General features: G+C 42.2%; 1 protein-coding gene across 1 annotated transcript in view; it reads right to left on the reverse strand.

Moving 5' to 3' along the window:
- Window positions 1-20,202, reverse strand: part of C12H8orf48 (chromosome 12 C8orf48 homolog) — a 97,586-nt gene extending 77,384 nt beyond the window's left edge. The window contains exon 1 of the mRNA XM_051630572.1: window positions 19,935-20,202. Within this exon, the coding sequence (XP_051486532.1) occupies window positions 19,935-20,202 (268 nt within the window). The remainder of the gene's footprint in view (window positions 1-19,934) is intronic.
- Window positions 20,203-25,355: the final 5,153 nt, after the last annotated feature.

Consider the following 25,355-nt stretch of genomic DNA (forward strand, 5'->3'; position numbering starts at 1 on the left):
TCTTTCTGGTTTTCCTCTTCCAGTTCTCCATTGGTGGAAGATTATTTCTACTGGAGAAGGTGGAGGGATGTGGTAGGTTGTTCAGAGGAAACTGTTTTGAGATCTTTCTAATCTCTTCTGAAGGTGGGCTTATTTCTGAGAAATCTCATGGTCCTGGAAGAAGGAACACCAGTATTGCTCTGAGTATTTCATTACTGGTATAAGAGGTGGGTTGTTTCAGGAGGGAGAACATCTTCCTTAATGTTCTGGAACTGTTTGAGAAGGTAGAAAATGGACACTAATCTGAAGTTTGGCAACAAGTTTGTCCTACTTACCTGTGTGTATGTGTGTAGAGATGTTTGAGAACCTCGGTATCCTAGTCTAAGACAGACCTTGTCAATAAATATAGCCTCTGTCATCTTAAATAGTGATTTTAATTATATTGGTTAAGCTGTCATATTCTTAACAGTAACTTACTTGAAACATGGCTGATGTTTCCAGCTCCTGGAACAAGCAGCTGGAGGTGAGCAGGCAAACCCCTCTGTGCTCCGTGGAATGTTCTGCCAGGCTGCATGTTGAATAATGCTGCAGCTATTGCATAAATGTATCATTCCCTCCAGTGTGTGTTGCTTATAAAAAGAACACTATTGTAAAATTGGGAACTCTGAAGTCCCATTAATAGAATGGGCCTCATATATGTACATTTTGGTGGCTTTTTTATTTATTTTTTTTTGGTCTCCAATGATTAGAGGCTGGTGAGGGTTCATGTTATGCATATAAGCATGCATATGCCTGAAATGCCCTCAAAAACAAATCAGGTGTACATATGGGAACCCACTTTGCACTGACTCATAGTTTTGAAGACCATTCAAAACATTAATTACTCTCAAAAGATGAATAAAATAAGTATTGGTGCTGTGGGGCTGCCACACTCTAGGTGGGAAATCAAAGGCATAAAGAGTAAATGACTCATTTAAGGTCAGACAAAATGATGGCAAGATTCCTGGATTCTAATCGTGGCACTTCTTGCTATGACAAGATGCATCCTCATATTCATTATCTTTTTCATTATCATCTTTTGATAATGAACGGTCTTCTAATTGGCTATGTTATCATTTGAGATGAATCACCATATCACAGCATTCTCAAGTATCAATGAGATCAAACTTTAAAAATCCTTTGCTTTTTCCCCGAGTTTAGTAAGCTCACTGATGGATGTTTATAAAATAATTATTCACCTTTTGAGTTGCTGAGCCACCTACAGAGGGAGAAGACAGACATTCGGAAGCTGACATGGAGTTTGGCAGACAGGTTAAATGATGATGTGCACAGGGGATTTCCAGTGTTTGTGTATGAAGGAGGATTTTCAGTATCTGTCACATGCAGTTAGTGTCTCTTCATGTGAACTTGAGAGATTTATTCTATTTTAGAAGCTTGAGCACAGGCAGACCATAATCCTCTCCATTTGATACCATACTGGTCTTTGCTGTCAGAGTTTGGGGATGGAGGACTCTTGGTAATGAAAAAGGAAGGGAAAAGCAAAAACAGTCTGGTTTTGATGCGGTCACCTGAGGGCTCCATGTCCCCTTGGGATTGTGGAGGAAGCTTTTGATTCTGATTCCTTGTGACTACATATATTGGCATGAGCCAGATTTCTGGATCCGTGTGTTCCCAGCCCTTCTGTCAGTGAGAGCTGCTTACCCAGATCTAGGTACCACCAGGTCCTGTGAACCTTCTTGAGCTGCTGAGTTGCTCCGAGGCAGCTTGGATACCAGGAATATCCTAAGTCAACAGAGTTGGCTCAGCCCTGACAGGTACTCTTGAATAAATCATTCTAGCCCATGCAAGTAGACCAAGTCTCCAGCAGAAAATTAACTTGATGATCTGATTCTAATTAGTTTCTTGATTTAATGGCAGTAATTTTACTTTCAGGATGGTAGTCATTGTCCCAGCTAGCAGGAATAACAGAATTGGTTTCCTTAAAGGCCCATTTGCGATGCATCCTCTGTTGAATCTTAAGCAATAACAAGCAGAAGCCCACGGTTATTTCTAAATGATGGTATTTATATGGTTAAAAGTGTCAGACTATCTTGCCTGAGATCCGTGACTGGGAATTGCCAGTATAAGAAAATGAACACTCATAAAGTTAAAATACAGTTTGAATTTATTCAATTTCTTTCTGAGATTATCTTCTTTTTCTTTCATTGCTGATTTAAACACCTGGAAGTTAAAGTCCTCATAAAATTAAAACCAGGCAAACAAAATCTCTAAGGAAATTAAACAGCATGGGATGTGATGTGTTTATACCAGTATAAAGCCAGAATGACTTCACAGAAGATAATTAAATGCAAGGGAAACAAATGGACTGATCTCCTTAATAACTTGATGGGCAAAATTAAAGTCTCACTCTTTCAGTTACCTCAACTTCACATGCTTTCAAAAATTATACTTAAGCTGTAGAGCTATTAATACTTGTAACCTTAGTTGTTTTCTTTTTAAACCTCTAAGAATGTAGCTCTCCACAGCTAGATTAGAATTGCATTAGGTATCTCCACATTGCAGTGCATTTTGAGTTGTGGACTTGAGAGCTTTGCAGTCTTTGCTTGAAAATTCCTTCCTGCTGGCAAGTGAATCTCCTGAATCATTGTAAACCTCTGTTCATTTATTATTATCAAAATGCTCATGAAGGAAGTGAGTGGGGCTACCTGGCAGGACTGTGGAGTGGAAGTCAGGCATGTCAAGTCTGAATAGATATAGTGGGAAAAGTGTTGATTTGGTGGAAGGCAGGTTTTTGTCCCCCTGTGATTTACAGTCTGTAGGTGGATTCAGCTGGGGAAAGTCACCTACCCAGAAGAACTGTGGGTTTTGGCTGGTCTGTCAGCTCCTTGTCAAGCTTTATTCCCTTCTTTAAGAATATATTTACATCTGCCCTTCCTTTGTCCTGCATTAAATGGAATTTTTCATTAGTATTTCTTGCAGCTATTTACCTTTATAAATTCTTCAAACTAAGGAAAACTTAGAGCTATAAGGCCCTGAGCTTTCAAAATCTTTATTCATAGAGCAGCTGCTGACTCCTGTGATAGCTCAACTTTAAAGACTCTACTGGATTGTTTCTGTATTTTGAAAAGTAATGTACATTTATAGTCCTCTCTCAGTTATGAATAATAACATGGACTCTGATCTGCTGCATACTTATTTATGTATTAAGCTGTATGCATAGATGTAGTCCCTTAGGAATTGATTGTGAAATAAGGGCCACATTCATCCAATGTTGTATTTTGTGTGTTTATCATTAAATATTCAAAGCAATAATTGTAAAGAATGGAAGGAAGGTGCATTTTTAATGGAGCTTATGATGAAAATATGTAAACTGGGAAAGTGTTACTCTGCAATGTGCTGCTGGTTTTAATCAAAAAATGAAGAGTAAAGATGTATTTTTATTCTATCAGGAACTTCTATTCAAATGCTCTGAAAGATTCACAAATTCTGAACATGTTTATATCATGTACAGCCATAGATACACATCATTTGTAAGAGTGAGGAGATTTACTTTTGGCAATGTGCTGTGATAACCAGCTAAAGTGTCTCCAACAATGTATTGCTCTGAAGTGCAGATCAGGAAAAAAAAAACAACAAACAACAAGGAACAAATCATAGTCAGAGCAGAGACTAAGATATTAAAACCATAATTCAGCCACAAAGTTGACAGAGTAAGACAAGACAGTGAAACTGGTGCCATTAGCATGTAACAGAAGCTGTTCTGTGTGGTTAAATGTACCCTGCCCGAGTAAGATTGCTTGTCCTTACAAAAGGGTCTTATCATCATTTTGGTCCTTTTGCAGCATCAGGGAACATCAAACACAGGAGTAGGCTTGTCTGAAACCCAGAAACGTCTGGGTAAGGTGACTTTGATCTAGGCTGATATAATGCTAGGAGTTATAGGGGCTTTATTAAAAACTTAAAAGCTAGGCTGTTAGTTAAACTTTATTCTCTTCCCTCCCCAGATAAATGAAATACTGACCAAGTCTCCTTATCTGGCTGGGGTGATGTGCCAGCTCTGGCTCTGGCTGAGAACCCCCCTCCCTGGGGCCTGTTTCATGGGGTACTGATCCAGCCAGCATTGCCCAGTCAAGAACAGGCTGAAGCTGATTTCCACCTGGCCTGTTCCCTGGTGGTCATGCATGTCTCATAACCTTCTAGACAGATCCTTAGTAACACAGTAGTCATCTCCTACAAATTGCTTCTGCTGCTAGGCTGTTTTAAATAAATACGTATTTCCAAACTAGGATTGTGAGGACTGAAGGGTACCTGTCTGTTTCCTGGCTTCACAGCAGCCCTTACTGCAGCTCTATGTGATTCTGAAACACTGATTTAGGTTTTCTGTCTTTCTTTCCTTTCTCTTTTTGTTGATGGTTCATAGTAGTGTTAGTTTAAAATCATTGTAATGTAAATAGTGGTTCAGTTAGAGGAGTTAAACAAGTTATACAAGTGAGTCACATGATTCATTCAAGCCATACCTTGGGAAACCATCATGGTCATTGTCCAGACAGATTGTCTGTGTTGGTCTGGTAGCTGCAGCAGGAGACAGGCCATTCCAGAATTGTCTTTGAAGAGAAAACTCACATGACAGCAAAGCATCCTACAGGGTTTGTTCCTCCAAAGAAACTCCTTGATGGAAGAAAGCAAAGCACAAGCAGTGCTGTTAGCCGTGTGAGGCTGAGTCTGCCTCCCTTTTTTTATGGATGTATCATAAGGCTGGGAGAGTTCTGTTCAGCAAGATGAGCTGCAACACTCTCCCTGATTCATTGAAGAAACCAACCCTGGCTCACTCAGGTGGCTGAGGCTGTTCAGGTGATGATCCTGTGCCAGTGTAAGGTCCTCCAGAGCATTGTTACCATGGTGCCATATGGGGATTGTGCTACTGTTAGGGATTATTTTTATTTATTGACCAGTGCCACATAAGAATGTGAGGATATTTATATTATTATTTGTGCTTGGCACAAACGAAGAATTCTATGCTCATTGTGATAAACTGAAGCAACCTTTTTAAATAACAGATGGGACCTGCATTTAGGAAGGGGTGAATTCACTTTAAGCTTTTCCATTCTTCAGACAATTGAGAGAGACAAAAGAGGTTGCTATTCATGATGGTGGATATGTTTTACAGCACATAGTTGCTGTACATTTTTTCATCCTGATGATATAAGCTTCCTTTTTAAGCAAAACTATCTCTAACCCAGCATAGACCCTTGGGAGATTTCAGCCCCATGGCTGGTTGATAATGTGATTGCAGTTGTTTTGCTTTTTTTGTACAGATTACTAAGGTGGCTGAATGTGATACTGAGATTGAGCAGTTGTTATTAAAACTTGTGTTCCTGCAGATCTGGGATGGGAATTTTAGTTTAATCACTGCAAGTTACAGTTACGAGGTTCAGGTAAAATAATAAGTATTTGCAATTACGTGGCTGGAGCCTCTTCAGAGATTTAATACTCAGACTATTCTTCGGTAAAAATTCTTTCCAGTTGTTAACTTGCCTTTGAGGATCCTTTTCTAAAGGAACTCAGGTGCTTTGAAAGCACTGTCCTGGTCCCAAAAGAGCTGATGATCTATGGTGACATAAAGAGGATCTGTGTAACCTTTCCAGCCCCTGCTCACCAGTACAGGTTTCAGCAATACTCTCATATTTGGGATGACATTTTTCCAGGCCACTTTCCTTATTTTTGCCTCCTTTCCTCACCCACATGACACAATGGTTGTACCAAGACTTCTATTGTGGAGAGTTGGGGAGATGAGGTTCTATGTATCTTGTCTTGTCAGCATGCAGCGAGTGACATCATAGCAGTTGTTCTTGTGGTGTCTGAACAAGTTTGTATCCTGTTGTGGAGGGAGCCAAGAAATTCAAAGCTACTCAAAATGTTGCCTAGGGAAGACTTTCAGGAGCTCTTACCAAGGGATTTTAAATTATTTTACTTTAAAATGTTAATAAGATAAACTGCCTGACAGTATTCATGGGTGGTGATGTGCCCTTTTGCCTGAATGGGGAGTAAATGCGGACAACAAATGGTTTGCCCAGAGTCACTTAGATGGTAGTTGACAGAGGAAGACACTAGATTGTCAAACTTCACATTGGCAGTTTGCTCCTGTTGCACTCTGCAGCTACAGAACATGTGATACAGAGGGAGATCTAATTAGATTGCCTGAAAGTAATTTAGTTTAGAGCACTCTGAAAATAATCAGTTTATCACTTGATGGTGAAGAGATAGGGTACAAAAGCTGTGTGTACACAGACAGATGTGATACTCAGGCCAGCAGTTAACACATGGAGCCCGCAGCTCCAGTATTCCCTGCTTCCCTTCCTCTCCAGAGCTGTTCCTGCTCACTGTGTCATTCTGCTGGTAGCAGGGCTTCCCACTGCTGGGCCATGTTCTTGTCTCATGGAAGCTGTGGTAGATTTCTCCAGTTCTCCTTTCTGTCCAGTGTCATGTGGCTGAGAGAGCTGATTGTTTTTTTCTCTTTCCCTTTGGTCTGTGAAGGATGCACTACCTGGTACATTAGATTACACCTGAGCAGAATTATAAATGCTTAAAAAGCACTCAAAATGACTGCCCCCACATCTGGAATTAACACCTCTGGAGATCAAGAACGTAAGCAGCTCCCTCACCCTCAGTAAAATTCAAAGCCATTTTCTTTGCATCACCACAGTGAATGTTAAGACCCCTCCTGCTGACCAGGGGAAAAGGAGACAGACCTAGAGCTACATGTCTGATGTCTGGGAAGGAGCAATGAGCACTGTGTATTCTTCAGGTTGGAAGCTCTGTGTGCCAGGAGCTCTATAATTCTATTAGCATTTTAGGTGAACTCTGGAGCTTTTACAAATTTGCATTCCTGCATGCACATGCTTGCACAGAAATTCTAAAATATTTTCTATTTTCAGCACCAGAGAGCTAACCTCCAGTAAGCAAAGCACTAGGGAACAGAGGCATCACTTAGAATAGATTAAATTCCAGCCACAAAGAAACATTATTTGGCTTTTTCTTGCAGAAAAACCATGCTCTGTTTCATCCAACCCCAGAGTACGAAAAAACTTAAATTATGGAGGCAAATAGTTTAGGGAGTTATAAATAAGGATCAGACAATTATATGAATAAGAATAGGTAGGATAAAAAGCTAAGGTCTATCAAGTTGCCTGCATCTGCTTGTAAATTCATCACCAGTGTACAAGAAAGGTAAAAATCCCATCAGCATCGCCATCAGGGAGGTGATCTCTGCATGAGCAGTGCTCTCTCTTGCAGCAAGCAACTTTGGGTGTATTTCTAGGTTGCTAATTGGAGACATTTCAAGAGACTTTGTTTTCCAGGAGGTGGTTTTTGTACTCTGACACTCAGATTCCTTTATTATGTGAAGAGATGGTGCCTTAAGTAGCTAAACGCCTTGGAACACCTGCTTCCTGCAAAACAAGAAGTATTTTGCTGATTATCTGGGACTGATCTGAGCTCAGAATAGATTGTTCTTACTCTTGTGTTTAAAGTTCTGCCTAATATATATGGAAATTGTTCCCTAGCACCAGCGAGAAAGGGAACTTGGACCCCTTCAGTCTTAGCACTGTGCAGGTGTTACAGGTGTTACAGTATCTGGAATAAGAGGTTCATCTTTGGGTGTATCTTTAGGCTTACCCTAAATGCCTCCCTTAGTGAAATGTCAAGCTGCTCTCCATAGGTGGGCAAAGAGTGCAAATCTCTGAGGGCTACTCATGATAAAAGCATAACTTGGATGTCTTAGATCACCTTCCAGAGGTTTCTTGGTCTTTGCACTGGCTCTAGAGAGAAACAAAGCAGACTGAGCCTCTAACTGAAGCTGTAGTTCCCCCATGCACAGGCTCTGTTGGCTCTGCCTGCCCTTCTCTAATTCCTATCTGCTTTACCAGCTCTGCTGCACCTCTTAGTTGTGCCAGCCCAGCTGGTTTTGGGACCATACTGGAATGTGTCTGTGTCTGTTCAGGTTGTTACCCAAACACACCTGACATCACCCAGTTCTGTTTTCCTCTGCAAAGTGACAGCTTATATGGAAACAAATGTGTAGATTTCTGGACACTTCACAGATAGCAGCAGCGTGTCCACCGAGGCTAGTCAGATCCTTGTAATGCAAAAGTAGTCTCCTCCTCTTTCCCAAGAAACAGGATACATTTCCATTAGATTATGTCATTATGGGCTTCGCGACATATAGATGAACAATTTTGATTCTTTCCAGTAGAATGCACATATATACTCAAGTGAGAATGGTGTTGTTCCCTGAGTGTTTTGTGAAATGACAGTTACTGAGAGGATAAACCCAGCAGAATGGCTTTAGATAAATCTTTATCTAAATTATCAACAGTTTCTCTCTCACTCTTTCTCTCATTTCATAGACCATTGACCAATATTCCCATGCAGCCATCTTTTAATAGAAAAGAAAGATTTCCTCCTAGGCAAGGGGAAAATGAATGAAAATATTATTTGCTTGGACAGTTCATCTGGAGTAGGGAAATCAGTTGGGATTGTTTATTCAGCAGAAGAAGGAGAGGAACCAATGACAAAAAATTACTTATAACCCAGGAGACATATCACACTATTTGGCAAAACACTTTTCATATATACAGCATCTCTGCTTATATTTGTTGTTGTTGTGATAATGTAATAAATATGTTTTCCTTTAAAATAGCCAACTCTGTTGTTATCACCTAGGGAAACTTCTGCTGGATTATTAGGGCTGCTGGATGGATGTCTTTGCTCCTGAATTCCTCTGTGGTTGAAGCTGAGTAATCATGTTTGATTTATTTCTGAATAACAGATGCCAAGTATCTAATTGTCTGGTGCCTCCTTCAGCAGTGGGGCTGCTTTTCAGCAGCTGGGGTACCTGTGACAGGTACTGCTGGAATTTTCCCTTTCCTTGAAAACCTCCCCAGCACTCCTCATCACAGCAAGCTGTTGGGACTGGTTAGCTTAGCAGCACAGTGACATTTTTCTCCAGAACATGCTTAGAATAAAGGTGCAACATATGGTTAAATAATTTCCAGCAGCACCTGTAGAAATGATCACTGAGCGTGTAGGGAATTTCCACCCACGAGCTGTGATCAGCCCAGGTGAGGTCTGCAGAAGGGACTCTGCATTCTTCTGTCATAGCTACTGTAAATAAAGCCACATAAAACCAGCAGTCCATATTATTAGGCAGGCACTGATGTGATCTTCCTGCTATCTACATCCCTATCATTTTGCAAATGAGAGGATAGTTCTATATAATTTATCTTCAGTTCTACCGTGACATCCTTCAACATTGTGTTTGAGCAGAAATGAATTATTTCATTCTCTATCATAGTTAAGCCCCTTCCAGGGTTGCACTAGGGTGACATTAAAAAAGAATTTTAAACAAAAACAAGCCACACCCTGTTTGGGCAGGAAGGAGATGGATGCAGAGCAGTGATCAAGTGGGTATAGAGGCAGACTGGCTCTAGTTGACAGTTGCCTAAGACACCAAGATTCAAATTCATCTGCAAAGTTCTGTGACTTCTTTAAAAGGAGTTTTACAGGACCTGGTTTTGCATTTTGTCTTGTGCTGGGTCATTAAACCACTGAGTATCTTTTGTTGGCCTCCGGGAGATACAGGCTGGAACCTGGTTGCAGTGCTTCATGGTTCAATAATAAAAGGTAATTTTCAAATGCTTTTATTTTAAAGCATATTTCTTCAGAACAAGTGACTGCACACATTTTTAAGTGATACAAGGCTTTTCACTTCGGCATAAAGTTGGAATTGAGGCATCACTGACTCTTTTGAAACTGGTGGGATATCTGGAAAGGTACAAGGAGATGTGTCCAGTCCAGTGAGTAAAAGAAGCAGTGAGGGAGCAGGGCTGCCCCTCTTCCCTGCTGGTACAGGGAGACCACAGGTAGAGTGGAAGGGGATCCAGGTTGGAGAAGCAAGAGGAGTGGAGGCAAAATCCCAGAGATATCACCCAGCAGAGACCAGTAATCCTCTGGGGAGGATAAAGGACGTACAGGACATAAGACTAGTATGACATACAGTTATTTAATATTTCTGGTGTTATCTAGTATGACAAAGATTTAGAATTGCAAGAATTTCTTGCACAGCTAGGCTGTGAACTGAGGAAGGAGTCTGTTATCTGCAGGGGAAAACCTATGGTTATCAGGGGCAATAGAACATTCATAACATAGTTGCATACAGGAAACCAATTGGTAATAAATTTTGTAATGCCTGGTTGACTGAAGCTTTCTTCAGACAGGCATAAAAGGGTATAACTTTTCCCTGAATTAGCATTTTCATCAATTCATCTGGGTTTATGCATAATATTTCTTTAACAAGGGATTGATGCTCTAGTTTCCTATTTACACAGGGAAAATTGCCTGTGCACAAGCACTTTCCTGATTGATGTAATTGTGAAAGAAGTCCCAAGGATGTTGTGCATCTTTCTGAAGTACTGCTCTAAGTCACATAAGCTGATGGTAGTTTGTATTGCAACTGTTTGTTTGGCCAAGGTCTTAATTTTGTTAGGTTACTTTGGTTTGACTTGGCTTTGTAAAAAACATGACAAATTAATTGTATCCATTTAAGGTGTTGTCTCACAGCCAGGATGCAATTTTATGTGAACTTCATTATTGCAGAAAGTCTGAAAGCCAAAGCACACTGACCTACAGCATCTAAACATTAGCAGAATATTTAATTCTTGTGCTTGAGATAAACTGTGAGATAAATATAAAATGAGTATTATGATTAGTTTGAATGAATGCATATGTTTGTGCTTGCAAGCACATCTGTTCTCTGCTGGAGGGAATCAAAAGCATCCATCTGTTTATTGTAATGGTTTCTATATTGTGTGTGTGGATTCTCTTTCCTGGTGAATGTCAGGGCCTGTTTTTGTAAGCCAGGTGGTTCAGAGAATGAGATCTGAAGACCCCTGGAATTCCAGGAGCCCTATATACACATACTGTCATTTCAAGACTGATTTGGATACTGTTAAACTGTATCTTAATTTGAACGATAGAGAAAGAGGAGATTTAAGAAAAGAAAGCTGCAATCTGTAAACAACTGCAGCTTGGCACAGCAAATACTGGCTGTTGTGTGACAGGAGAGGTGTTGCACACAGTCTGCTCCTCTCTTTCCCCTTGACAGCTGCCTCCAGAGTGCCTTGTCAGTCCTGAATATAGATGGGTACGTTTTTTTTCAAGTAATAATACCCTATTTTCACTTCTCCTACATAAATTATAGTCTGCAAGGTGGCACAAGTTCATTAAATTTGAGAATTGCAGCAGTAGAAGGTTTGTTTAAAAAGTAAAGTGCCTGGCTCCCGGGGTTACAGCTTGTTAATAGGCAAAACTTCTGGGAAGTCCTGCATCAATCGTTGGCCATCTTTGTCAGCTGGCAGAAACCCAACGGATCCGTCAGAGATCCCAGCTCCAGACGAACACATGAGCTTGGGAGGTGGCCTCTTCTTAAGCAGGAACCCCATAAAGACACTCTTATCCTCTGCTGTTTGAGTTCACCAGGCCTGGTTTGCTCTGCCTCCACTGACTGCTGGTCCTGGTTGATGCCTCCCAGCACATTGAGAGATATTGCGACAGGTGAGATGGTGCCTTTAAAAAGAGACAGTGAAAAGTGCCCGAACACTCATGCTGACATTAGAGATCCTGCTGTATTTGTTTCCATACAGCCTTCCAGAACTACCGTGCCTGTCCTCTGAGCTGCCTATCATTAAGAATTCAGTCATCAGTCCTCAAGGGACTTTATTATTTGTGTACAAACCCTGCTGTGGTTAGAGCCAAGTTCTCTGGTAGGGTTATTCCCTGTCTGACCTCACCGATAGAAAGTACTTGTGGGGCTCCATCAGATTTTACCACATGGTGATGTGGTGGGTGGTATGGATCCCTTATCCAAGTACCACATGATCTAGAGTGAAAAATGTCTGAAGAAACCATCAGAAGTTAGGGTCTTGGCACAAAGCACTTTTACTAAAAGTACTTTGTATAAGTGTATGAAGATGGACAAGAGAATTCCCCAAGGTGTTCTGCTGAAGGTCTTGTGGGTTAAAATCCCACGTACAAATCAGCATCCTGTGCAGTCTTGCATTTATTTTTTTCTGCCCAGGGCAATATTAGTTTGTAAGTTACCTGTGCTTTTTGAGCCTCCACATTTTTACTTCCACAAATCTAATCATCATTCCTTAATGAGCACAGAAGGAAAATAAACTCCCACCAGTTCAGATTGTCCGACTCACTGTATGAGACTCTTACACAATTTATTCAGTTAATCCCCTGCAGAAACTCTTTGCCATTGGAAAAGCTTGGGTGGAAACTGAGGTTTCACGAATTCCAGCTGTGAGTGTTGCCACTCCATACCAAATTGGAAATTAAATTGGTTTTGATTACAGCACTTGCAAAACCCTCACGGTGATCAGGTTTATTTGTATTAAACTCAACAATGTAGTTTGTAAGGAATCATTCAAGGTTTCACTTGTAGGGCACACAGTTACTGGACAGCTTAAGCGAGTAGTTCTACAAAGTGAGGAATCAGGTTTTTTGCACTTTTTACTGGATCAAAAGCTCTGATGACATGCAAAGCACTGACCTAGTGCAAACCCTGTTTGGTTCAAGTCTGTTAAAAAAACCCAACCAACCAACCAAAAAACAGTGAGAGATGGAAAGGTTTTGGAATAGTTTTCATAATGATTAGGCCAAGAGCTTGTGCAAAGAGCCTCATGTTCTTCCAGAGAAAGTGTGTATGTAGTTTTTACATAAAAGCCAGTTCAAGATCCTTACTGAAATGTGATACTCAAATTTAGGAGATGAGGGAACAGAAAGAAAAAAAACAGCTTCAAATGGTGAACCTGGTGGCTGAAAAGATCTTGTCAGTTAAGGATGGGCTCCAGTACCCAGCACAGCACAGTCTATAACCTGCCCTCCCAAGGAAACAAGACTTAATGTTTACTAGTCTAGTCCCCATTCCTAATCTTCCCCAGTACCTTTTGAATCCATTGATCAAATCACGCATCTATGATACAGGAGCTGAAACATAAAGGATTTGAAGTTCCTGCAAGTTCCCTGAAAACAGGAAGAGGCATATCCTGCTACTGCTCCCAGGCAGAGGTGTTTTAAGGGACTCACCTAGTATGACCCCTCACGGGGTAGTGAGCTGTAATGAATAGGCAAGCCTTAGGAAAGCTGCACTCATTTTTTCACCTTATTAATCATCGGAGCATATAAACATGAGGCAGCTCCAGAGAAGCCAAGCTTCATTAGTTTCTGCTGCAAAGCTGTGTGTCTCTGGGTTTGTTACACTGGGAGAAGAACTGTTACATTTTTCACATCTGCACCCTTAATGCTCCCTGAAGCAGCAAAGCAAACAAAACAAAAAAAATAAAATAAGATCCCCATTAGAAGGGGGATGGTGCGTGAGGCCCTTGTGACCATTTTAATGAGCAGAAGACAGGCTTTTGCAAAGAGAGTCCCTCTGAAAGGAAATGTGTGCAGAAAATCCAAAGTTTGCAGGTTACACTGCAGGTTGTCTGCATCACATACTGTGCTAAGTGCAGAACTGAATCCCAGTTTCTCCAGTCTTGATGTGTTGAACAAAAACGAACTGGAATAATCAGCAGTTGAAGCAAGAGTTGGGATTTGATCCTTGTTGTGAACCAGTGTCAGGGAACAGGAATTCATCTCCTGCGTGACAAACCTCTCCTGGGCTCTCATCAATCCACTCCTGGCTTTCATGAACAGGAGATTGCAGTCCTCTTACAGAAGGACATGGAAGTCTTTTACCAGTAAAATAGTTAGCTTTTAAGGGTTGAAGAAAAAAAAAAAACAAAACAAAAAAAACCAATTATTCCAGCAAAATCCATGTGTGGAGCAACCCAAAAGCACACAGGCAGGCACCAGGGGACAGACAGGCAGGCCACTGCGTGCAGCTCTATGCCGTATTTCTTAGGGAAGGAAAAATATTTCCAGATTCATTCTGCCAGGCTGATATCCTCTATTTCTGCCCAATCTGTGACTGCCTGGTTTCTCAGGATGAGGTTTGGAAGTCAGCAACCGGGCTGCTGTGCTTGTCATCACGCATCAAAGAGAGAGAGGGAAGGAAGCTGGCAGCGCTTTGTGTGAGTTGAAACCTCCCACAGTGCTCCTGCTCAAGAGAGCTTATTTAATTTAGAAAACAAACAGAAACTATACTGGCAAGAGTGCTCATTTACAGATATGTTTTGCATCTCTCAGAGGCCCTAGGGGGAAGGTGGAGCACATAATGATCTGGTTTTTTCCTAGGCAGGGATAGATTTACTGGAAAGAAATTGCAGCCTTCTCTCCTCCACATTTGTGAGGTTTGGTGCAGCAGCACATTCACAGTCACACTGCATGTTATGGTAGTGGCTGTACAGCCACAGGCCTCCAGCCTGTCAGGACTATGTCCCTTCCACCAACTTGTGTTAAAACCACCCAGTCTCATTTTGCTCTGTGAACCTCCTTCACCCTTGTCCATCTTTATCAAGACACTGAGCTCCCAGGAGGCACTTCCCAGTACGTGGGGCTTTGGTCAGGCACTGCCCTTCCTACTCTCCTAAGGTCTGACACAACATAAGGTGGTGTGTCAAGACAATCAAAACAGTTCCAAAGCAATAGAAATGCATTCAATTTTCCACTACAACTTTGAACTTACATTCTAACTACCTTCATTTTCCTGTAGGAAGGACCTAAGGAAACAGTTTCTCCTTGCTTTGAGCTCCCACAGGAAACTGTAGGGCTTTTGATGGGCTTTTGCGTTATGGCAATTTTTGATCCATTTGCCAGAATACCTGGCACTGAAGAATAGCAAATCAGTGTGGCTCTGCTTGAAGGATAGAGGGGGTTCTTGTTTCAGTCCAGGGTTGAATTGACTTGATTGGAGAAAATGGTTGCAGATCTTTGTGAAACCTTTGGCATAAACATGAAATAAACCACCAGACAGCATCCATAAGTCAGCTCTAGCTTTAAGTTTAAAAGACTGCATCTTTGCTGGATAAAAAGCAAATAGATCACTTACTGCAAGGCAAATATCAGTCATTATTCCTAGCCAAAGAAATGCATTATACTGTTAATACCAGTAGTGGACTCATCTGAGTTATGGAGCCAGGGTCGCTGGAATCGCATCACAGTTGTGCCAAGAACTATCCTGTGTGGCCTTGGGAGAGATAAAGAGAGAAAGACCTTGATCAACTTCTCTGTACCTGAGTTTTCCTCAAGGGAAAACTGGAGATATTTACCTGTTAAGAAAGGGGAGATGCTTTTTATTCAGTACTTCAAAAAGCATTGCTTTATAGCAGGAGAAGTAAAAGCTCTTTAAGTGGCTTTTTTAAAATTATTTTCTAGTCGCGCAGAGTGGATCGATCTGCTCTGTGTGTTAATTCAGTGGGGAAAAAAAGATTAAAATAGTGTGGAGAGACAGTTATATGCAACAGAGAAACCTGCCCTGCTTTAAACTGCTTTGGTTAAATCTGTCCAAAAAATCTGGACAAAAATACATTTAAGTTTATCTGGGCTCAATTAGGAACAGATTTAAGCTAAAGAAAATGAAAAGCACTGTTCAACCCCAGGCAATGCCTGTATGTAGGCAAGCCTGCAAGCCTTGGCCTCAAGCCTTCAGCCTGAAGCTGCTATCTGCACCTTTCAGAGCATTCTTACCAAGTGCTTTCTTCCTAAATCCAGAAAGAATACACCAGGAACAGCTGAGATCACCTGTGTCATTACTGAGGATTAAGGAGCAAGGACTGTAAATAATTTCTTAATTAGAAGTTGAGGGGAAGGGGATAGGAGCATCATTAGGCAAACAAAGCAAAGCTCCTAGTACAATAGGTAGTAAATAGACCATTAGTCCCTGCTAAGCACTTCTTTGGCCTGAATCAGGAAAAGCCGTTTAGGGGAAAAAAAAGGGATTTAGCACAAACACATCCCATCTGTCTAAAGATGTGCTAAACTCACTAGGCCCCTTAAATTGGTAAAGTGATAGAATTTACATAAAAAATAATCTGTGCGTTTTCCTTAATCCCCACATGAGTTGATCTGATTTTAATGCAGATGCTAATTGAGACCAAGGTAATAACCAGTGTACAGTGGTGCTTAATGGAAGATGTTAAGCAAATAGTTCTTAGAAAAACGTCTCTCAAGCCCTTGGAGTGCAACAAATGGGTTAGTTCTTGTTTACTCATGCAGTTTTGAAAAGAAATTTTCAATCCTTGAAATATTTGTTTATTGAAATTTTGTTGCTGCAACCATTAGTTTTCTCTCTATAGAAAATACTGTAATAGGGATGCAGAAAATCAGGATCTTCCCAATACTAGCTTTGCCTGTTTGTGTGTGTGTGTTTCTCAGTTGTGGAACAGGCAGAAGGTGGACAGAGAAAGGTATCCTGACTCCAAACACTCTGCTAATCCTCCCCAAAGAGCAATTAAGGCAGCATTCACAAAACCATTTAGCTTTTCTTTTCCTCACTTCTGATCATCTTTTTCCCCTTTAATTCTTTAGGGCTACATGTGAACCTCTTGACCTCTTTGTTTTGCAGTACCAGGAAGGCTGTTGCTCTGGTTTGTTATTTAATTTAAAACCTTATCCTGAATTTGCCTCCCGGAGAGCTTTCCATTCCTATTGCAGTTGACAGGAGGTCTGTATACACACTAGTAGAGATTTAGGTGTACTGGCTGTCAGGTCACATATTCCTTTACCTTCCTAGCTCACAAAATCTATTTCAGAGAATAATCATGTTTTAGTAAAGGAGAGACTAGCAGATAAAGCCACCTATTCTCCATTTCCAGTGGCCCAGTCTGGTAGGCATAAAATACATCTTCCTGCCAGCATAAGCGTGACACAAGTTGCTCTGAATTTCCCAGAACAAAGAGCACCAGGAAGGATTTGTTCATTTGTCTCTGAACTGACATGAGGTTTTGTCATGATGTACTGTCAAAATTGGACATTTAACCAGATAAACTACTGCATTCGCCTACAGATTTTCCTAAGCCACAAACAACAGTTACTTTATCAAAAAGAAGCCATTTTCTAAGTGCTTTCAGTGAAATAAGATTAAACCTAACTTTAAAAGCCATCACTCCTGCTGCAGTCCTGTGTATTGGCATAGTTATCAATAAATCCCAGTGACCTTTCACTGACAGTAACAAGGACAACATTTTTAAGGTGAAGCCCGTGTATTTCTGGAAGCTCTAACTTACTGTTTTTCAGTACTAAAACAAGTGTACACCAGGAGTCTCAGTATTTTGAGGAAGCTTTTATTTTTAGGATATTCTGTTCTCATTCTTATATTTTTACTCCAATTTTAAGAGGAACTGGCCCAGTAAACAGAAGTCACCACCCTGGGTCAGCTCAATTCTGAGAAATGTCCAATTCACACCCATGAATGAGTCAAAGTTACCCAAATATATCACCTTGCCCCCACAAACTAGGGCACTGGGATGTATGTGTGCTTAAAATAACTGTTAGTGAGAGACATATCTGCTTGCCAGAATTAAGGTGTAATGTTCTGAAATAAAATATACATAAATACTGCAAGGTCATACATTTATTTACAAAGTATATTAGCCCCATAGACTTAAGAGGAGAAGTCTCCAAGCATCTTAATCTTGCCAGCGTTCTGTTTGATAGGCAGTACTAACATGGGAAAGGCTTTAGCATTTAGATTTTTAAGCCTTGGCCCCTGCTCCTACCGGTAATGCCTGTGGAGTCCTTTTAACATGCCTTCACAGTATAATCACTCAGGTTTCTGTGCTGTGAGGAGGTGTTAAAACACTCCAGCAGCGAGTAGTGTATTTTGACAACTTCTTCCTATCAGTGTCCTGCTGGGAAGGGGGTGGCTGCAGTCAGGCAGCATGCATCTTAACAAGGAGTAAGAAGTAGCCAAGCTTTTCCAGCATATACTCAGAAAACTGACTGGAGTCTTATTTTGTTCTTACCTTACCCTGTAATTCTTCATCCATTTGATGAGTCATTATGTAAAGAAAGAAAAAAGAGTCACTTGAAGAGAAGTAACACATACGTTGTTTTATTGCCTTCCCCTAGGATCTGTACTAAATGTACATTTTACTGAAGTTAAGGCTAGAAGTTGCTCCTTCAGTAGATCAACTTAACTGGTAGCTCACCAGGGGCAGGCAAGTCCCAGGCAGTATTTTACCATCTTGCCTAAGCAGAAGTGTGTAGGTTAAGTACAGCCTTCCTGTACTTTACTGGCTGTCAAGTGTCCACAATTCCTAACTCACTAAGCCACATCCCTGTCCTAAACTGCTGAGAAGTGACACAGCTACAGACAGTAAAACCCTGTCCCCTAGAGCATGGTAAGGCAGCTTGAAAGCACCAGGGAAGAGTGAAACTCATTTCTGCAGTCATGCCTTGAACAGGTATGCAGGCCTCAGAATCTTGCCTTTTTCAATAGCATTAAAATAATAAAAAGTTTAAAAAACCAAGAGCCTAAAAGAAGTTCTAAACTATCATCTTCAGAGCCATAAAAAGCCAAGATTGATGTACATCCTAATAGCATCAAATATTTGAAAGTCCTCAATTCAGTCTGAAAGATCTCTTTATAGCAGTGAAGTAGCATCCAGTCCAGGCTGTCTGCTGATGTGTTATCTTCTCAGACATGCACTCCTGAGTGCATCATTTGGTCACCCTGTGTTACCCCAAAAAGGGATGCGTTAGCACTGTGTCCATAAATTGTTCTTTTAAGGAAAGATGCTGGCTCCATTACTGCAGCATGCTCGGTGGTTGTTCTGTGGTTAGGGTGTGAAGGGTGCAAGAGTTGTCCGCTGGTAGGTGGAGGACTGAGGAACCGAGCATCTTCAGCCAACCCAATGATGGGAAGAGATGGAGCTAGAGTCATGCAGATGTTGCTGGTCTGAGGACCACTGCTCAGGGGGCTTCTGGTGGCGGAACTGGAACCAGAGAGACGAGGAGGAATATCAGGTTCTAGCAGCCAAGTCTGACCAGGTGCAAGTCCACTTTGCTGCCCTTCATCTTGGGATTTTAAGCACTTGCAGCAGCAAATTCCAACACAGGCACCACCAACAACAAATGCCACAAACACAGATCCAACAAGCAGGAACGGCACATATATGGGCACTGAAAATGGAAGAGGGACATTAGCCAACTGTTCCTTCCGTGGGTATTCTGGGTTATATTCTGTTCTCCAGGCATGAATGCACCAGGGAGCAGGCCAGAGTAGTTTTACTCTCAATTATTCTCTTGCACCAGCAAGATTAGGAACTGGCAAGTGCTCTGGCAGGCTCACTTGAAAACCCCGAAGTACAGAAGGTTGGACCAGTCAGTCCTAGAGCATCTGCCACCAACTTCCCTGCAAGGGCAGCTCAGTACTCGGATGTCACAGCTCCTGATCACTCGTGCAAGTGAAAATCCAGACTTGTAGCTGAGTGTCAGTGTACAGTTAGTACCTAAACTGCAGTCGGGTTGCCTGTGCCATCTGGGTTTGAGGGCTACAAGCATTTTAACGAGCCAGAAATTAAGTCAAAATGTGTTAGCTAGAGGCATCCATGTGCATTAACAGAACATGTTAGCAACACTCACGTTCCATCAGAGATACGAGGATCAGGGGTGTTACCAGATGACTTTGTTAGTAGGTTTAGAGGCCTTTCTAAGAGACGGGCTGACAGAGAAGTCTTCTGAGAACAGCCCAAAGTTACTCCCTCTTCCCAGTGGAGCAAACCAAGTGGCTCTGGCGTGTGCAGCCACCAAGGTAAGCACCGTGCCAGGACCCCACACCTTTCTGCTGCAGTGGTTACAAGGGGGAGCTCCCAACGACAGAGAAACAGAGGAAGGATCTGGCTGATGCCACCAAGGGAGAACGTTGCTACCTCTGAGATGCCACCAAGGGAAGGATATAACATCCAAGGTGCCCCCTTCCCCATCTGCTGGAGGCAGAAGAAGCTTACCTGGCACTGGAGGCCTGGGGCTGGGCTGCTGATGGTCCCCAGGGCAGCGGCCCTGGTCCAGACGGGCCTCTCTGGCCGAGCAGCAGTAGCGCAGGGTGCAGGTCCCACAGCAGAGGGTGGCCTGGGGGCCATCGTAGCGCTCGGGGCACTGGAAGCCGCGGTGCCAGCGCTGGGGGCTGCCCGCCCAGCCGTGGCAGAACTCCCCTGCCCGCCCGGGGCCCCAGCGCAGGGCCAGCAGCAGCAGGAGGGCACAGAAAACCCGAGCCATGCCGGGTCACGCAGGGTGGCTCAGCTCGAGCCACTTGGCCACACTAACCTCTTTTTTTTGTCGTGCTCCCCCTTTTTTTTAAGGGCAAGGCACACCCCCCGGGCAGCAGCAGAGCCAGTTGCTCCCAGCCCCGCGCTGCCCACCGAGGCACCGCGGAGCTCCTGTTGCAGGAGGTTTTATCTCCTGGCCTGTGACCTGCCCCTAATCCCCTCTCTTTACAGCAACAAAGAAGCACCCACTAATTAAAAACCATTTGCAGCTACTCCAGCTCCACCTTCCTCATTTCTCTCCTCCGTTTCTGCAGGGAGCAGCCGCTGGGTCCTGCCGGGGGTGGCACATCTCACGCTCCTGCTTAGCCAGGCTAAGGAGATCGGGATACACAAAGCCCAGGGCCCTCCTGGTACCGAAGCTTCATCCCTTCAGGGGCTGGGCAGTAGTTGGTCTAATTTCTGTCTTCGTGGTTAAAAACCTAGAGGCTGAAAATTTTAAAGGGCCTTTTGCACCTCTGCCTTCCCTCCACACGCTGCAATCCACAAATGAAAAAGCCTGTTTCAGGGGACAAAATGCCTGTTTTAAGATCTGTAGAAGTTTAATCTACACAAGAAAATCCTGCGGATTTACAAGACCCCATGGCAGCACAGGAGTGGTGGTGACATCTTCATCTTTGAACTAAAAATAAAACCAGACTGTTTGTGGTCTCTCCTAGTCCCCTCACAAGCCTGACTACTTGCTCTGTTAACAGGATCCGTGTCTGAAGCACGGTCAGCCTGTGCTTAACTGCAGTGAGGAAGAAAACTGGTGCAAACTGAGCACTTTGTCAAGCAGGGAGTTTGGGCAACATCTTTTAGCCAAAATCTGGTGATGTGGAGCATGATTTGCAGCTTGATTGTAAACTCCAAAATGTATTCTTGAATGTACTGGGACCCACACTATTTTTGGGGAGTGTTGCCATTGATTTTGAAGGAAAGCTGCCCAGTGAGCAGTCTTTTAGAAACATTTGCACGCCAATTTTTAGTTGATTATTAGATATCGGCTTGCACGTTTATGCTTTATTAACTATTTCATAGGTTCAGTTGAGTTGTATTTCAGTCTGCCAAAGACATCAGCTCTCATCACCTTTGCCAGTCAGTCACCTCCCATGCATCATTTTTTAATTGGCTTTTTGGCCAATTAATTGTTATGGGACATAGCATCCTCAGACAGGCTAGTCTCAGAGTTCATCCTAATAAAACTGTACCTTAGTGAAGATGAGATGCAATTGTTTCCTCCAATCTTCCATGTCTAAAGAGTATAAAGATACCTGCTAAGTCAGGTATTCAAATGCTAAAGAATTCCTGAAGTTGTTTGTTGCACTAACTCTTGGAGTGCTGGCTGCCCTGGCAGGGTTTCCTCTCTCTGCGTATTCACTTCTCTTTAACAACATTTTGTTGTTGTTATTATTTTTTCTATTATTTTTTCCTGCACATGATGACCCTACCTCACTGGGCAGGGATAAACTCCTGGAAGCTGAACCCAGTGTTCCTCTTTTGGGTGTTGCTGTGTGTTCCAGGGAGCATTTGTTTCCCAATGCAAAATCTCTTGTCTTTATTAGATTAATGTGATTTGGTATAAAAATTGAAAATACTTAGATAACTTGTGACCCACTTGGAATTTTGACAAGATAAAAAGGGCTCCAAGAATATATTGGGATGCTGGTTGTGAACTACAAGGGTAAATAATGAATAAGTTTATATTCTATTTCCTTATGTTCAGCCACTCTCACCTTTCTTAGACTTTCACCTGCCAGGGTGAGACTTGTCTTACTTATTCTTTGCCAGCTTTGGGGAAGTTTTAAACAAAAACAATCCAGCTTTTTTTAGCATGGAAGAATAGTGATGATGTTTTCTCATTATTACAAACAATCTTGTTACCTTTTCTGAGTTTCCCTGCAGCGAAAACACCTTGAGCTTTGAATTTACAAGTTACCATGGAAACAGCCCTCTTCCCCCCCACCATGTGAGGGTTGTTTCTCTTATTTAGGGAAATGTACATTCCCCCTCGTGAATTTTATGTAGGCAGCAAGATGATTAAAAATTCCTGTCATTCTAAGAAGAAGGCACAGACTGGAAACTTCCTCCTTTGCAGCTGCTTTGCCTTCCCTGCAGTACCAGTGTTCAGTGTCAGGGTTTTACAGTCTTCTATCATGTTAAAGGTTGAACTCTGCCACTGGATTTCAGGTAGATTCTTGTAATTTCTTAATGCCAGGGGAACATTCAGTCCAGAACAAGAAACAAGGGAAGAAGTAATCCCTCTGCTAGCAGGAGCCTGCAGTCCACTGGTCAGATCCTGTGAGGAGCTGATCGCTCCTCTCCTGGTTCTGCGTGTGCTGCTTCCCTCTGCGCTCAGGTCAGTCTGCACGGAGCTGGCAGGTTTCCTTTGTGATGTGGCACCCAGGGGTCCTGGTGGTTCTGAGAACACAGCTCTCTAAGCAGGCTGGCATGACTTCATCTGCTCTTTCAGTGCTCTGGCCTGTGCAGATGTGAGAACAGACCAGAGAATCAACAGCGTTAATATCGTTGAAAATGCACCCTGCCTCTGCAGAAGTAGCAGACCTGTCAGCTTGTTAGTTTAAAAAGGGACACAGTCTCCACCTGTTTTCTATAGAAATATATATATATATATATATATATATATATATATATATATTCCTGCCTGTTGCTTGGCTTGAGTGCTGGGTGTTCGTGTGAGCAGCGTCCTGCTGGCTTGAGCAATGTGACTGCAGGGAAGAGAGATGCCAGAGCACTTCTTTTTTTAATTCTTCTCCTTGCTAGATATGTTAGCTTTTTCCTTTTTAAAGTGACTTGCAAATGTAACTGAGTTTCAATTTCAGAACTGTTCACAAAGCTTCCACAAGCTAAAAAAAGAAAGGAAAAAAAAGACAAGAAACACGTTAGCATTCTGCTTTGAGAGGTGCATGCAAAGGAGAACACCTCTATCTGATCTGATCCATGTGCAATGACTTGCCTAGTCACAAGTATCTAAACAGAGGCTGTATTTTACATTCTCATTTTCTATGTTGCCACTTCTTGAAAAACACAACCAAGAGTTGTGTTACCAGTTAATACTGTTCATCCTCCTGCAGAAGGAGAATAGAACAGAGTGGACTTATGTCAGTGGATTTAACACCATTAGTCTTTGTTTGGGGCATTATTTTTTTTACTGAACCAGCACTTTCCAACAGACTTCAGTAAAAATCCAGGTGTTGAATTTTCTTTGAGTTAGACTTTGAGAGCCCCTTTACTCCTGGTGATTTCCCTTCTTCTTCCGTCTGTGTGTCTGTTTTCTCCTTCCTGAAGAGCCAGACTCATTTCTGCACTTCTCTACCACCAGTCTTTAGAGAGGGGGAATCAGTTGTTCCTGTGTTCCCTGCTGGGCTCTTCCCTCTGGAATGACCCCCCTCTCGATGTCAGCAAAAGGCTGCAAGGTCCAATGGCTCTCCTCACCGAAAAAAGACAATCCACCAAATACAAGTGGTTACTGGAAAAGAGAATGGCAGAACTTATTGAGATGGTGATTTACTGAGGTGTGCTTTTTGAACGGTTGTTCAGCCTGAATGCTCTTGATTGTTCATATACAATAGTCCTGATTTTCAAGAGTCCTCACAGCTTCCCTGGGAGTCAGCAGGAGCTGCTGGAGCCTGTGTAAAGATCGGGCCCAGGCTGAGTTGAACAATGCTGCCTTTGCCATGGAACCTAAGCATCAAAGACAGCAAGAGTTGAACCAAACTTTCATTGCCAACTCAAATCATAATGTGTTCAGAGTTCAAACAAGCCTGGATTTTTAAAATTTATTTTATTTAGTTAGTTGTAAGTTTTCCTTTTTTTTTTTTGAGATGTAGCTGCTTCGGAGTTTAAAAGATTAAAAGCCTGAAATGCTGGAAATCTCACAGGATTTCCAGCTCTGAATCGGATGAGTATCTGACCCCTTGGGCTCTTGTTATTTTCTGTTGAATTTTTCTGCAGTAGGCATTTTCTAGCTAAGCATAAAAGACTGCTATCAGAGGCTTGGCATTTAGAGCTGAACTGAAGTCAAGTCACTGAGAAGTATCATGACAGCTTGAATCATGCTTCATAAGCTCAACTCAAGGTCTTTGCAGGCATTTGGGTTCGTCAGAGCATGGTCAGGAATAAGTTTTGACAGGGCGTCTGGGAGGCTGTGGAATAGCAATTTCCTTTGTGTTTCTGTGTGTGTATCACCTCACTGTCAGTCAAGGAAGGTGTGCAAGGTGCTGTATAAAATGACAGAGAAAGAGTTTCTGCCCTAAGTTGCTAATAGTCTTCATGTCAGGCAGGGAATTGGAATGAAAGTCTTCACAGCAGTTGAGAGATGTAGAAAATGTGAAGACTGGTCACGAACATTCTGGAAACTGGTTGAGGAAAAGGCTGTTAACATGTTGAAAATAAAGAAACTTATACTAGATAGAAGAGAGAATAAGAAGTCGGCAGGGAAGCCTCAAACAGAGGGGTAAGCAGACAGAAAAGGGTTATATTTATCAAGGTGATAACCATAACAATATGTTGAAAGTCTAGCAGTGCTTCTCCTAAGAACACTTGAAACACTGGAAATAAAGACAAGAAAATTACTAGGTAATTTCATGCAGGAACATCTACTCCACAGTTATATTAAGAAAAGAAGATGGGATAAGGTAGACACCTTTCTAAATCACTTTCCTTTTTAAATTTCTGTAGGAGCAAGGCAATTTAGTAAATGGAGGTTTGGGGTTCAATAGCTGTACAGTCCCAGAGAAAGGCAGACAGACACACAAAAACCAGCAAAGAGAACCCTTTCAAAACCACCATGTCACCTAAAGGTTCTCAGAAGATAGTTCAGGTGTGTGATGACTGAACCAGGGCAGGTCAGTCCCAGTGCTGCACTCAGGCTGTTTGGGGATTAAGTTAAGCAGAGCTCCAGGTGGTCATTGCACGACTCGTTCTGTTTCTTGGTACAAGACTTCATAGTGCTTTCTGGTTACTGCTTGCTTCTTTCTTGAAAATACTTTGACATCTCTTGGGATTGTCTCTCTTGACACTTTCTTACATTCTGCAGACACAAGTTGTGATCTGCTTGGCAGTTCTGCAATTGCTCTGACACTTGAGAGAAACCTTATATGCCAT

Source organism: Apus apus, chromosome 12 (assembly GCF_020740795.1).
Source record: "Apus apus isolate bApuApu2 chromosome 12, bApuApu2.pri.cur, whole genome shotgun sequence".
NCBI classification, from domain to species: Eukaryota; Metazoa; Chordata; class Aves; order Apodiformes; family Apodidae; genus Apus; species Apus apus.